Here is a 14,723-nt window from a genome sequence, read left to right on the forward strand (position 1 = left end):
CTGAAAGACTAAAAGACTGAAAGACTGAAAAACTGAAAGACTAAAAGACTGAAAGACTAAAAGACTGCAACTAAAAGACTGAAAGACTAAAAGACTAAAAGACTGAAAAACTAAAAGACTGAAAGACTGAAAGACTATAAGACTGAATAACATTAACTAAATGACTTAATAAATAGACTTGAAGAATAAATGAAAAAAAATGAATGAATTTATCACCTTTTGGCCCAAAACAATTGGCTTGGCTTCTCCTTATTAACCGTCTTCAAGTCAGATTTAACCTAAAAAAAAATAAATGAAAAAATTATTTATTTAATTTAAAACTATTCCAGGATTCTTTCATAGAATTTTCAAATAATATCTTTGGTTTTCTATTTGAATAGGGAAAATTATGGTAACTTTCGTAATTGTAATGAAGGAATATGGAACACCGTTTTAGGGTTTAAAAAGAGTAAAAAGTAAATAAAAGAGCCTTCAGAGAGAGGTTTGTAAATGAGGTTGTTTCGTGTGGCTAGGAGGTCATTCTACAAGATCTGCGGCTCTGAGGTGATTTTGCGTGGTTCATGGGGGTTTGCCTCTCTACCCTAACCTTAGATTTATGATCCTTGTAGAGTGTGACTGGTTGCTTGAAAATCGAGGCAGTCTGACGGATCGGCGCAACAAGGTTGTAGTCAGCGGTCGAACCTGCGCAAATAAGATGTACAACGGAAAAAGTCTAATTATTAAGAAAATGCAAACTGTACTGTACTGTACTGTACTGTACTGTACTGTACTGTACTGTACTGTACTGTACTGTACTGTACTGTACTGTACTGTACTGTACTTTACACAAGTCTCGTCAAATTTAGAGAGTTTTAGGTCGTCATTAAAGCATCATTCTTTGTGGGTAACCCTGTATATATGTTGGCTTGTCTGTCTGTTAACAATAAATGTACAATAAACACATTTTGTGTGACAATCACAGGACCCATTGAGAAGGTTATGGACAGTTAAATTTTAATAAATTGACCCAGAAAAAATGTCGTAATTTATTATTTTGTTAAAATGCACCATTTTAAACTGAAAAATGTTGTTTGAAAAGAGGGATCAAAACATCCAAGTACCAAGTCTTTTTTTCTTCTAAAAATTTAATTGAAATAATAAATTTGTCTTGGGTTGCGTAGTTAAAAATTTATTTTCATAGATTAAGTAAATAAGTTTGCAAAAAAAAGAGCATCAAAAAAAACCTTACAAAGTCCACCACTCTGAGACCTATTCTTTTTGGTTACCCCTGTATATATGAAATTGTTAACACTTTCAAATAAAGGTTTGAACTGTTTCTTCCTCATAGCTTTTATTGTTAAAAATATTTTTAAAGACGACATTCCCATAATGATTTAAATTATTTATTTCAAGTTTTAACCATCTCAGAAATTTATTGATCCTTTCGCTCGAGACATTACTAAAGACGACACCTTGTTAAATAGTTTACGAAAGGCAATTATACGGTGGTAGGCGATTTTTATAATGAAGACGACTTTCAAATTTAATTATAATTCTTATAAAGCTTTCAAACAGCATGGATACACAAAAACATGGAAATAGCGAGAAGCTGTCAATTAAAAAAGCTTTTCTTTAATTGCTTGTAAACTTGTAATTCAATAAAAGCTTGTTGACAATTAAAACTTAAATAAAAAGGTCGTCTTCATTAAATTGCTATATTCGCCTACCACAGTATTATTCTCATATTAAGAAGTATAGATAAGTTATTATAGAAGATAATGTATTATGAGGATCAAGTCATTGATCTAAAAGTTGAACTTATTTAAGAATCATTTCCGTAAAACTGTTTTATCTCCATAATCCATATCTCTACCCCCAAAAAACTATTTTCGATTGGTTTACATGATAATGAAGAATTTTTTTCAGGATAGAAAAGCCAGCTGTTGCAGGAGAAAATATGCCATAATATTTAAGACCTAGAAAACTCTACGCAGCATCAAGAAACACATAAGGACGCCAAAAATAACAAAAGATACTGATAGATCTAGAAACTGAATCGTTAGGATCCAAAATGGAGAATTTTGTTCCTCTGCTGTGTTTCTCGATATTTTTTCTAATCATATCTCCACCGGTCCAAGCTCATGGTGGAAATGGCGGTGATGGAGATGACGGGAGTAAGGGTTGGATCAAACTACCTGTACTGCCACCGTTTTCAAACTCCCATATCCCCGGAGTCCTCCTCAACACCGGGAAGAATATAACCGAGTTTGTCCTGAACGAGGCCATCGGTGGATTCCAGTTCCCGTTCAAAATCATCCAACGGCTTGGAAAGGTCATTTTCGGCGATCACCGGGACACCGGGCACAAGATGCTGTCGATGATTGACTTTGTGATAAAACAGACAGGAAGTGGGGCAACCTATCAACTACGGTTCATTAAAACCTTCCTAACGACGATCTATCAGATGTATATCAATATGGTCGCCATATTTGAACCGTCAGTTGTTGCCTTCTTAGAACCGTTGAATACACGTGGATCAGCCGTTTCCGGACACAGGGATACTTACACCGTATACCGTACACAACAGTACATCGCAAAACATTAAAATAACGTGATCGAAACTATCAATTTTGAAAAAGATCAACTTCTTCTCATAATCCAATGGAAAACTAATTTGATCTCATTCAAACGGATTTAAATTATATCTGTTGATTTAATAGTTACAGCCTCAAACGTGTGCGTGGATATTATTAAATTGCATTATTTGTAAAATGAATGTATTGTAAGAATTGTATATTGTTATCCACAGAGGATGAGACTTTAATGAACAAAATATAAGTTTATTTTGATCAGCTGAATTTGATAAACTCATTCATCGACATAAAACATTTTATTAAACTTAACAACTCTGTACACTCATGGATTAATTTAAATAACAGATAGGACATTAGATGTCCTCTTTTCAAGATTTAGGGGGGAACGAAAAAATCCCTAACTCCTGAAAAGACGACATCTTGTGTCCTATCTGTTATTTTGATTTAACATACGTGTACATTGAACAGTGAGAACAAGAAAACTTTGGGATACGAAGACGACATTATAAGCAATACTTGAGTTCATTTGATGTTGTTACAAAGCAAATATTATTACTTATTAATTGCGGTGTCTCATGTTCATATTTAAAGTTATAACTTGAGTCTAAAAGTCCTATTCTAAAGTTTTAAGTTTCTCTTTTGGCAATCTGCAGGTAACGATTAATGTAAGAAAACATTCGAATGATATCCGTACAGTCGTCTCTGAAGTCTCATCCTTTGAGGGTAAAAAATAGATGCTGCATTGATTAATAATGTCGATGTAGATAAATATGTTAAAATACAGTGAAACCCTTAGTAACGAATACATCGGAAGAATTTATCAAATGTCGTCTTGACAATTTTTCAATGAGTTTTATACTATATTACGTAAATTTCAGTATTTGCAAAAAATAAATAAAAAGCAATGTATATGCGGGGACAGTAATAAGAGTTCCATATAATTATTTAATTAAAAAACTAAATATCTGCAACATTACATTGAAGAAGTGAAGGGTTTTACTGTAATTGTTTTGCTCAAACTTTATTTATTGATTAAGCCAACGTTGCAACCCGAAGTTGAAACTTTTCTTGATCTCTAACGCTTGATCTTGATATCCATTGTAAGCACTTTTAAATTTGAGGATAAATCCTTGATAAACCTGGTGTTCTGACTTCTGTTTCGATTCTTTGAGAGATTGAGAATTTGAACTAATAAAACTTCTAATTTTAAGATAAAAATACAAGATTATTTTTCCGCTTCAAGGAACTGTAAACATATTTTTAAGTAACCCATCATTCACTCTATACAGTGGTATGTCCAATTTACAGTGGTACACTAAAAGATCTGTGCCTGGTTAAGAATGAATGAGCTAGCAGCCTAGCCATGTTTCTCTTTAAGAAATTTGATTATTTTTTATTATGGTTTCCCTACTTGGTGACTTACTGAAACAAAGTATTAAATTATCAGCAGTGTTTCGGATCCGGATCCGGATCCGGTCGGATCCGTATCATTTGGTCGGATCCGGATCCGTATCAGGAAGCGTTGATATGGATCCGGGTAGCGCCAAAAATTAACCAAAACCATGGAATAAATAAATCAAAATGGTTCGTAAATGTATTATTTACATGACGAAAATTTTTCAAAATTATCTTTAATAATTTAATGTTTACATTTACATAATAGTAATGACGACATTTTTAACTTATTATAACCTTGCATAACATTTAATAAGGAAAATCCGATTCACAGAATCAAAAGTTACCTCGGATCCGGATCCAAATCAAAATGATATGGATCCGAAACACTGATTATCAGAATTGATTACTTTTTATTTTTTGATAAGATAAAGGTTTAAAGGGTACCTTAGTATATTAGGCATGCCCCTCTTGTTTTATTTAGGGTCACTTAAAATTACATATGCAGTCCTTTTAAATAAGTCTACAATATTTAAGAAACAAAACTACTTTTTTTAACAGATTGATTTTGAGTTTGTAATTATTTTTTTTATATTCTTGATTACTTGAGATTATATTATACTGAGATTCAAGGTACATGAGTTTTAAAGTACAGTACAGTACAAAACTTTACAGTACGGTTCAGTACAGTAAAGTTTGACCAATTCACATGTATAATGCGGCAAAGTAAGCTTTTTGAGTGATTTTATGTTGGAATTCATTAAACAAGGAAGAAAAAGAAACATTTTGATAAATAAAAAACGAAATGTAACCCGAAAAGGCTAATAAAAAAATCACTATATTTTGAGCAAATAAGAGAAAAAAATATTTTGCTATTTATTGCATGTCGCGAAGGTTGGCCATTAGGGAGGTAGAAGAGTTTTAAGTTTTACCTAAATAAAGTTTGACAACATTCTCATGTTTCTAAAGATTCAAACATGATTTAATAATTGCAATACATTAAGTTTATCCATTTTTTATGCCCTAACGTCGCCAGATTTGTTAAAAATAGTTGTATCTACAAGAATTAGAAACTTTTAACACAGGGTTGTCGAAGGACGAGGATTTCGAGGTGGTTCGGACGAAAAAATGAGGAGAATGTGGCTCGGACGAGAAGTTGTTGTGGCTGGCCTTCCTCCCCTCGGTTGACAATTAAATGCCGAAAGTTATTTCCAAGAAAATCCTCAAAAGTCGTTTTTCCCTACTCCTTAGTAAACACGACTGTAGAATTGTGTGTACTGTACAACACCAGGTTATCCTTGGGGAGTCTTCTCCTCTTCACATTAAACTCTGAAATATCATAATTTTTATTTACAGGGTGTCCCAAAAACATGGGAATTAGGTGAAGATCTCTTTGAAAATGAGGTTTGATTTATTATGATGACTGAAAATGGGACTTAGAAGATGACTAGAAACTCTTAATAAACGACGATCTCAAGGTTAAATAATGCTACTGTCTGATTTAGTGTTTTAATGGCTTTTTGTATGAGTTGGCAAAAAAAGAAAAAGTTTACAGTTGTAGAGAATCATGTGTTTAAGAAAACACGGCAGTAAAAATTCCGTACAGTCATCTCTGAAGTCTCATCTTTTGAAGGTAACCCCTTAGATAAAGTAAACTGGAATCCGATCACGAATTTACAGATTTTGAGCCGCGGCTCAGCGAATCAAACATGGTTGGTTTCACTTAAAATTGTATTCAGTGTTTCGAGATTGCGACGCGGTTTATATTCTTAAAATTCGGCCTCTGTAGAATGTTTCTTTAGCTAATTAAAGTTTAGTTTTTTTGTGTTTGGTTTCATTAGGAAGTCCCTGGATATAAACACGGTACAATTTGTAAGCATAATGTTTAAGCGACCCTCCAGACAAAGATGGCAATGCCTGATTCACAATTCTGATCAGTGATGTGGAAGATAATCTCGTTTTTCTAGTTTAAAAATGTTAAATATTACATTTCCTATTTGTTTTTATGCATTATTAATGCGCAAGTCACTAGAGAAACCACAGTTGAAAATAATGAGTTTTCNCAACAAACCTAAACAACAAGAAACTTGAAGATTGTTCAATAAGAGTTAAACGTCAAAAGTTGAGAGTCACAAGTCAAGAGTTAAGAGTTAAGAGTCACTCGAGTGACTAGGTACAAGTCATAAGTCATGTGCTAGTCTTTAGTCACAATTCACGAGTTTCAAGCTTTGCGTCATAAGTCAAAAGGCCCAAGTCACAATTAAAAAGTCACAAGTCACAAAAAAAATTTTTAAATCATGATACACAAGTCGCAAGTCACAAACCATATGTCATGTGTAATGTGCCTCATGTAATCTGTCTTGTGTCTGAAGTCACAGTTCACGAGTCGCGAGCTATGAGTCATAAATCATGAGTCATAAATGATTCCAAATATAAATTACAGAATTATTAAAATAAACATTTTTTTAAATAAAGAAAAAAACCTTTGGCAAAGTCAGCTTGCATTTGATTTCCTAAATTAACATTAATCTAAAAGGGTTTGAAAATATTTTTTGGAGGAAAACAATATTTGTTTAAAAATAATCAAAATCATAAAAAAGAAAAACAAATCAAAATTATTTTATTTGATTCTCCTGAATGAACATTAATTGACAAATTGGTGAGAAAAACATATTTTAAAATATACTAAACAAAATTATAAAAAAGTATAAAAAACAAGATTAATGTTTATCCCTGGTTGTTTTCCTCCAGCTGTCCAGGGTCCAAGTTCCCTAACCTAAACAGTGGATGATGGAAGGGACTGTAAACGTAATTTCAAGCGACCCTTCATTTAGAGTCACACGATTAATTCACGCCACAGTACCCTTAGAACCTTCGGTAGAGTAAAAATCCTTGTATTTCTTAAAAAAAACTATATGTCTGAATGACTGAAGGACTAATCTACTAAATGTCTAAATGAATAAATGACTAAAAAAAAACTTAAGACTGACAGGATGAATGGCTAAATGACCAAATGAATGAATGACTAAATGACTAAATGTAATGACTAAATGACTAAATGACTAAATGACTAAATGACCAAATGACCAAATGACCAAATGACTAAATGACTAAATGACTAAATGACTAAATGACTAAATGACTAAATGACTAAATGACTAAAGAATTATTAAATACAAGAATGAATAATTTATATACACCATTTACATATCTTTTGTTGTGAATAAATCTTTATAATTTGATATTATAAATAAATAACTAAATGACTAAATGACTAAAGAACTTTTCGATAAAAGAATAAATAATTTGTATGTTAAAGAATTCTGAAGGAACTGAAATGAAAAATATGTTAAGTAATGAGTACTAATCAATGTCGTTATTTGGGCATAATTTTGCATATTTTTCTTTTCTTTTGTAAAACTGTTTATTCAAATGGCTAATTAGCTAAATGACTTAAGACTAACTAAAGCCTGAACTACTAAAAGACTGAAAGACTAAAAGACTAAAAGACTAAAAGACTGAAAGGCTAAAAGACTGAAAGATGAAAAGACTGAACGACTAAAAGACTTAAAGACTAAAAGACTGAAAGACTAAAAGACTAAAAGACTAAAAGAATGAAAGACTAAAAGAGTGAAAGACTAAAAGAGTGAAAGACTAAAAGACTGAAAGACTAAAAACTGAAAGACTAAAAGACTGCAACTAAAAGACTGAAAGACCATAAGACTGAATAAAATAACTAAATGACTTAATAAATAGACTTGAAGAATAAATGAAAAAAATAAATGAATTTATCACCTTTTAGCCCAAAACAATTGGCTTGGCTTCTCCTTATTAACCGTCTTCAAGTCAGATTTAACCTAGAAAAAATCAATGAAAAAATTATTAATTTATTTAAAAATATTCTAGAATTCTTTCATAGAATTTTCAAATAATATCTTTGGTTTTCTATTTGAATAGGGAAAATTATGGTAACTTTCGTAATTGTAATGAAGGAACATTGAACACCGTTGCAAGTTTTAGGGTTTAAAAAAGAGTAAAAATTAAATAAAAGAGCCTTCAGAGAGAAGTTTGTAAATGAGGTTGTTCAGTGTGGCTCGGAGGTGATTCTACAAGATCTGCGGCTCTGAGGTGATTTTGTGTGGTTCATGGGGGTTTGCCTCTCTACCCTCACCTTAGATTTATGATCCTTGTAGAGTGTGACTGGTTGCTTGAAAATCGAGGCAGTCTGACGGATCGGCGCAACAAGGTTGTAGTCAGCGGTCGAACCTGCGCAAATAAGATGTACACCGGAAAGAGTTATTAAGTCGCAAAAACCCTGGAAAAATACGAGCAAAAAGATGTGCATAAAGAAACTGGTTTAATTGGTTTAATTGGTTTAATTAGTTTAAAAAACTAACTTCAACATATTCTTAAAAGTTCTATTGGTGAGAATAAATGGATTTTAGGTTAAAATAATTAATTTTTGGTTAAAAAAATTCAAAAAGGATGAAAAGTTTTTCAAGTCTAGTTTTCCTCCCCCACCCAATCTCCCCCGGGAGTTTCTTTATACCCATGATACCTGCTGTAAAGGGAGTGTCTGGTTGAAACTACATACCCTTGATACCTGCTGTAAAGGGAGTGTCTGGTTGAAACTATATACCCCTGATACCTGCTGTAAAGGGAGTGTCTGGTTGAAACTATATACCCCTGATACCTGCTGTAAAGGGAGTGTCTGGTTGAAACTATATACCCCTGATACCTGCTGTAAAGGGAGTGTCTGGTTGAAACTATATACCCNGTACAGGATACAGGTTTATATCAATACAATGAAATTACAAGTTTACAAGTAAACAAAGAGGCGATTTTAATTGTTTTATTTCGCATGCTAAAATGTTTAAGTGTCTTTGCTGTTTAAAACCTTGGTAGAAATTAAAATTGAAAAAGAAAGTCGTCTTTATTGTATTTATTTATACGACGTCTGCTGTAGACAAAATGGAGGATTAATAAAAAAAAATGAAAGAAGTATTAATAAAAAATATTGAAAAGTGGAGGATTAATAAAAAAGTACTTAAAAAATTTAAATTGTAAAAAGGTAGATTAACATATTCAAATTGCATTGTTATTATATCCAGATTTAATATTTTTATTATCTTATTGTTATTTTTAGGATAGTCCGACAACATTAAAAGATACTAGCTTAGAAACCAGGGAATAGGAATAAAGGGAAAGGAAATGGCGCTGGTCTGGCATGAGAAAGCCAGTCGCCTGCTTTGCAGCCCAGTACGGTAAACCTTACACACACTCTTTTGGTACAGACACACAACATGATTACAGTCAAGGAAATTGCAGAACAATGTTGTCAATTCTAATTAAGCTTGAATAACGACTATATTTATTGTAAACTTTTATCAAGTTATGTTCTTTGCATGAAACTTTGGCTTTATAGTGTTAACCTAAATGCGTAAAAAATATATTACATGCATTTTAAACTTATTTTAAAATAAACAATAAACAAATGTTCTGTCCTAGACTGTACAAATACAGAGATTCATACGTACTGTATAACCCTTCAGTACACACCTTTGGTTCGGTAACCTTACACACACTCTTTTGGTAAAGACACACACACATGACGTTTCCGCCCCCTGTTTAAAACCCATCTTTCCCTAAAAAAAGTCAACCTAAATAGATCAGAACTTTTAACCAAGCTAAGAAAATTCCGATGGTTCTACCGACTTTGCCAATCCAAAGTAGTTCATGATTTATGTCGGAACACACAAACAGACAAAAAAAGATTGGTACTTTAAATATATATATATGTAGATAAACAATTATTACTTGAATACCTGAAATGTTTGGCTTATGATGCATTCTCGTTTCTGTATTTCTGAAATTGATGAAAACTTACAAAAATAACAAAAGTTTAACTTGACTTAACTTTGACTTGAATAGGTTAGTGATTAGTAAAGTTTACAAAAGTTAATGTTTTCCAAAACATCCCCCCACCGGCTTGTCCTTCNCTGTACTGTACTGTACTGTACTGTACTGTACTGTACTGTACTGTACTGTACTGTACTGTACTGTACTGTACTGTACTGTACTGTACTGTACTGTACTGTACTGTACTGTACTGTTTGATAATTTAACCTTAAAAATATTTCTCTCATGTTACTATGGATCTTTGGTTACTGGTTCTGTACTGTACTGGTACTGTACTGTACTGTACTGTACTATACTGTACTGTACTGCACTGTACTTTACTGAACTGTACTGTACTGTACAGTGACTGATTGAACTTTAGAAATAATCATGAGGGGTTTAAAAACCTTAACATTTTTATCTCCTTTAATAATAAACTATATACAATATACAGGGTGTCCCAATAAACATGAGAACTAAAAGACGGAATATTGTCTTTGATTTGAAGATTTTAAATGTTAAGTGTTGTGAGCTTTTCAATGCTTTTGACAATATTGTGTATCGTCGTTGTTTTAATAAATTAACAATATCGTCCTTTGAAGGTACTGTACTGTACTGTACTGTACTGTACTGTACTGTACTGTACTGTACTGTACTGTACTGTACTGTACTGTACTGTACTGTACTTTCATTAGATATTTTGACAATTTAGATTTTATTTTGAAAGTTTAAAGGGACTGTACAAGTTCATTTAACTGGAACTGTACGCTTACAGTTCCTTTAACTCTGGTAAACCTTTCATATAAACATCTCTGTATAAGATACAAAAACAAGTTTCAATGTTGTTTGTTTCAGGAGAAAAAATTGTGCTTGCGAAAAAAATGCTGCGCAAAAATCGTCACTTAATGCTCACATTTATTGGGATACTCTGTACTCTGTACATTGTACAGACAAACAGTGATGAACAGAACACAATGGAATAGGAAAACGACATGAAAGAGTATTTGATGTTGTTACAAAGAAAATGGTTTTACTACACTTATTAAATCTCTAATTTAGTGAAATGGATTGGTTTACACTACACAGTGAACAATTGCTGCGTTAAATTTCATAAAACTTTTTAAAGTTATACCTTAAAGTTATAACTTAAAGAGTCTTCTTCATAGTTCAGAGTTTTCTGGTTATCACTGTATTAAACTAATGGTAGACACAAACAATAATAAATAAATATATCTATGTACGTACACGTGTACAGAGGGAGTAAGTGCTCAACATTAAGAAAATACAAAGCGACAAAATTTAACAAAAATTTATTTATGCCATCCCGGGAATCCATTTGTTTTCTCAATTATTCGTTCTTTGGTTTCATTAATGCCCGATCATAACATCAGATGACGTAATTGGAAAAATATAATGCCGCATTGTTGCGTAATATTAGAATTTAGACTACAGGACGATACACAGGCCATTTTATTTTAAGTAAAGAGAAACTCGATTAGCATCGTTTAAACGGCTAAACAGACGATTGTAGGATTTCCATACTGGGCTTTATGGACGATTTATCGGACTACCATTCGTCCAAGAAGTCAAATCCCGTTTTGGGTATTTCCGCTGGTTTGTCAGCTAGAGGCGTTTCATCACCGATTTCTGCATTCGATTTTTCGTCGCCGATTTTAGAAATATTATCAATTGACGAAGGCCGGCTAGAAATCCGAGTTTCCGGGTTCCGTGTTGGGGGTCGCGGCGGTCCAGATCTCTTCACGGGTGTGGCGGATACTGAGGAACTAGGAGGTGGCGGATTCATTGCGGATGGTTGAGAACTAGGCGGAGGCGGGGGAGGAGCGGAAGGGCGGCTGCAGGACACGGCACGAACAACTGAATAATTATTTCTTAAAAAGCTGATCTCAAAATTATAAACTTAACAGTTTACCTTTATTAGCGTTTCGTGTGGGTGTTATCTCCCCCTCCGAGCTCAGTGTGGAAATACTATCAGTATAATGTCCCCCGGATTCAGACGAATAGCCCACTGTGGAACCAGTTTCCCCAGACGACAGCATAGTACTTCCTAAAAAAAATTATTTATAATCTTATAAAATTATTTTCTTAGTTTATTTTCCTGTTCTCTCTCTCTCCCTACAATGGATTAGGAAAACGTTATTAAAACGATTTTATCTTTTATAAAAAAACACATAGTTTTACCAAAACCTTAAAAATAAATTTAAGTGAAATGGGTCTGCGTACACTGCACAATTTCTGTGTTTAATGTTGATTGAACTATATAAAATCATTACTTGAGTCTGATAGTCGTTCTCCCTTACCTGATTTTATTGGATTTCCACCCTTCTTACCTGTTTCTACAAAGTATTGGATTTTCTCCTCCCTTTTACCTCTTCTTTTAAAATATTGGATTTCCTCTCTTCTTACCTGTTTCTATTGAAGTATTGGATTTCCTCCCCCATTACCTGTTTCTATTGAAGTATTGGATTTCCTCTCCCATTACCTGTTTCTATTGAAGTATTGGATTTCCTCCCCGTTACCTGTTTCTATTAAAGTATTGGATTTCCTCCACGTTACCTGTTTCTATTGAAGTATTGGATTTCCTCCCCATTACCTGTTTCTATTGAAGTATTGGATTTCCTCCCCGTTACCTGTTTCTATTGAAGTATTGGATTTCCTCCCCATTACCTGTTTCTATTGAAGTATTGGATTTCCTCCCCCCTTCCATGTTTTTTTCTAAAGATTTTAAACTCAGAGTCTTCTCCTGAAATACAAAGCTTTGTCAAATAATTGAGCCAGGAGTATTATATTGTCTCAAAATACAAAGCTTTGATAAATAATTGAGCCAGGAGTATATATTGTCTCAAAATACAAAGCTGTGTTAAATAATTGAGCCAGGAGTATATATTGTCTCAAAATCCAAAGCTGTGTTAAATAATTGAGCCAGGAGTATATATTGTCTCAAAATACAAAGCTGTGTTAAATAATTGAGCCAGGAGTATATATTGTCTCAAAATACAATTCTTTGTTAAATATAAGGAAGTGAAATCTGCATGAGGCCCCAATGTGGACCCCATAGAGTCGAGGTGGCGGAGTTCTTCAAAATATGCACCACGACTGCTGAAAAAGCTTTTTAGACCATTTTTAACAGCGAATACTGTGAACCTATCCCTTTTTAACAATTACAAAAAGGGCTTTGAACACAAAAAAATATAAATAAATAATTAAATTTTATAATTAAAAAACTAACCTTTATATCCTTCATCCTTGCAAGAAGAGTTGTATCTTCCCTAGGGGTGCTGGATCCTGACAAAACAAAGGTTTATTTTATATCGATGAGAATCCAGTTCCGGTGTGATGATATAAACCGCCCGGTGCCATGCATGGAGATTGGAGACACTACCCTGCGATGGTTCACTACCCCCTTAGTGTCTGTAAGATCTAAAGATCTTTATATGACTATTGTTCAGGTTGATTCACGAAGCATGAGACTCTGCAAGTGTTCCTACAGAAGTACTCAAGATTCTAATATTCTTATCTACTAATATTTATCCTACATATATGAGTTTTATTCTGAGAAACTATATTTATTGGACTTTTAACTTGAGAACTAGAATTTTATATTATTTGCCAAGCCTTATATTATTATTTTAATAATTCATTATTACTTAAATTCAAATGTCTTATTGTTCTTATTTTTTCTTTTTAATTCATCTGTTCATTTGATAATTAATTTAATCATTCTTTTAATCCATCATTTGTCCATTTGTTAGTTGACTTATTTGTTTTTTTTTTCATTTATTCATTAATTTGCTCATTCATTTGCTCATTCATTTGTTCATTCATTTGTTCATTCTTTTGTTTATCCTTTTGTTTATTCATTTCTGCATTCATTTGTGCATTCATTTGTGCATTCATTAGTGCATTCATTTGTGAATTCATTTTTCCATTCATTTTTGCATTCATCTTGCATTCATTTGTTCATTCACTTGTTCATTCATTTGTGAATTAATTTGTTAATTATATGACTTAGATCAATTGAGTCTCTTGATAAATGTCATCGCTGATTTCGAGCAGATATATGTTGAAAGGCTGAAAATGTCGTCTTTACTCTTCAAGTTTCTACTTTACATTCACTAGATTCCAATTGCTAATTAATATTAGCTATTTGTTATTTTAACTTATTCGCTATTTAATATAGCTCAAATATAATCATATTTCCGTACATAAAAACATGTGATATATAATATATAATCTGCAACAATATTGTTAAAACAAATAACCTAACGGAAAATAAAAAAATTTAGTTTTAAAAATTTGTTCATTCATTTGCTCTTACATTTATTCATTCATCCATTCATTCATTTGCGCATAAATTTGTTCATACATTTGTTCATACATTTGTTCATTCATTTGTGCATTCATTTGTTCATTAATTTGTGCATTAATTTGCTCATTAATTTGCTCATTAATATGTTTATTCATTTGTGCATTCACTAGTTAATTAATTTGTTCATTCATTTGTGCAATCATTTGCTTATTCATTTGATTGGTAGGTTGATTATTTTTTAATAAATATCTATCCCTGACTACCTGTTGATTATTTTTTGATAAATATCTATCCCTGACTACCTGTTGATTATTTTTTAATAAATATCTATCCCTGACTACCTGTTGATTATTTTTTAATAAATATCTATCCCTGACTACCTGTTGATTATTTTTTAATAAATATCTATCCCTGACTACCTGTTGATTATTTTTTAATAAATATCTATCCCTGACTACCTGTTGATTATTTTTTAATAAATATCTATCCCTGACTACCTGTTGATTATTTTTTAATAAATATCTATCCCT

At 32.4% G+C, this 14,723-nt stretch overlaps 1 protein-coding gene and 2 long non-coding RNA genes across 4 annotated transcripts; all 3 read right to left on the bottom strand.

The window, feature by feature from the left end:
- Positions 1–222: 222 nt before the first annotated feature.
- On the bottom strand, positions 223–679 carry LOC111717022 (uncharacterized). The gene is made up of 2 exons (XR_002768651.1): positions 587–679; positions 223–278 (listed from the first exon to the last, which is right to left on the bottom strand). It is a non-coding gene; the product is annotated as an uncharacterized LOC111717022 (long non-coding RNA).
- A 6,019-nt stretch (positions 680–6,698) lies between these two features.
- Positions 6,699–8,730, bottom strand: LOC111717017 (uncharacterized). Of its 2 annotated transcripts, none has more exons than XR_002768648.1 (4): positions 8,707–8,730; positions 8,140–8,234; positions 7,764–7,825; positions 6,699–6,744 (listed from the first exon to the last, which is right to left on the bottom strand). It is a non-coding gene; the product is annotated as an uncharacterized LOC111717017 (long non-coding RNA). The 2 variants fall into 2 exon arrangements; XR_002768649.1 differs by lacking the exon at positions 8,707–8,730 and adding an exon at positions 8,617–8,630.
- A 2,067-nt stretch (positions 8,731–10,797) lies between these two features.
- On the bottom strand, positions 10,798–12,577 carry LOC111717018 (uncharacterized protein C1orf198 homolog; the record flags this gene model as incomplete). Its single annotated transcript, XM_023492531.1, is given in 3 exon segments — positions 10,798–11,741; positions 11,797–11,931; positions 12,552–12,577. Coding segments are annotated over 3 exon segments (469 nt in total), but the record flags the coding sequence as incomplete, so codon positions are not given.
- Positions 12,578–14,723: the final 2,146 nt, after the last annotated feature.

Source organism: Eurytemora carolleeae, unplaced genomic scaffold (genome assembly GCF_000591075.1).
Source record: "Eurytemora carolleeae unplaced genomic scaffold, Eaff_2.0 scaffold1991, whole genome shotgun sequence".
NCBI lineage: Eukaryota > Metazoa > Arthropoda > Copepoda > Calanoida > Temoridae > Eurytemora > Eurytemora carolleeae.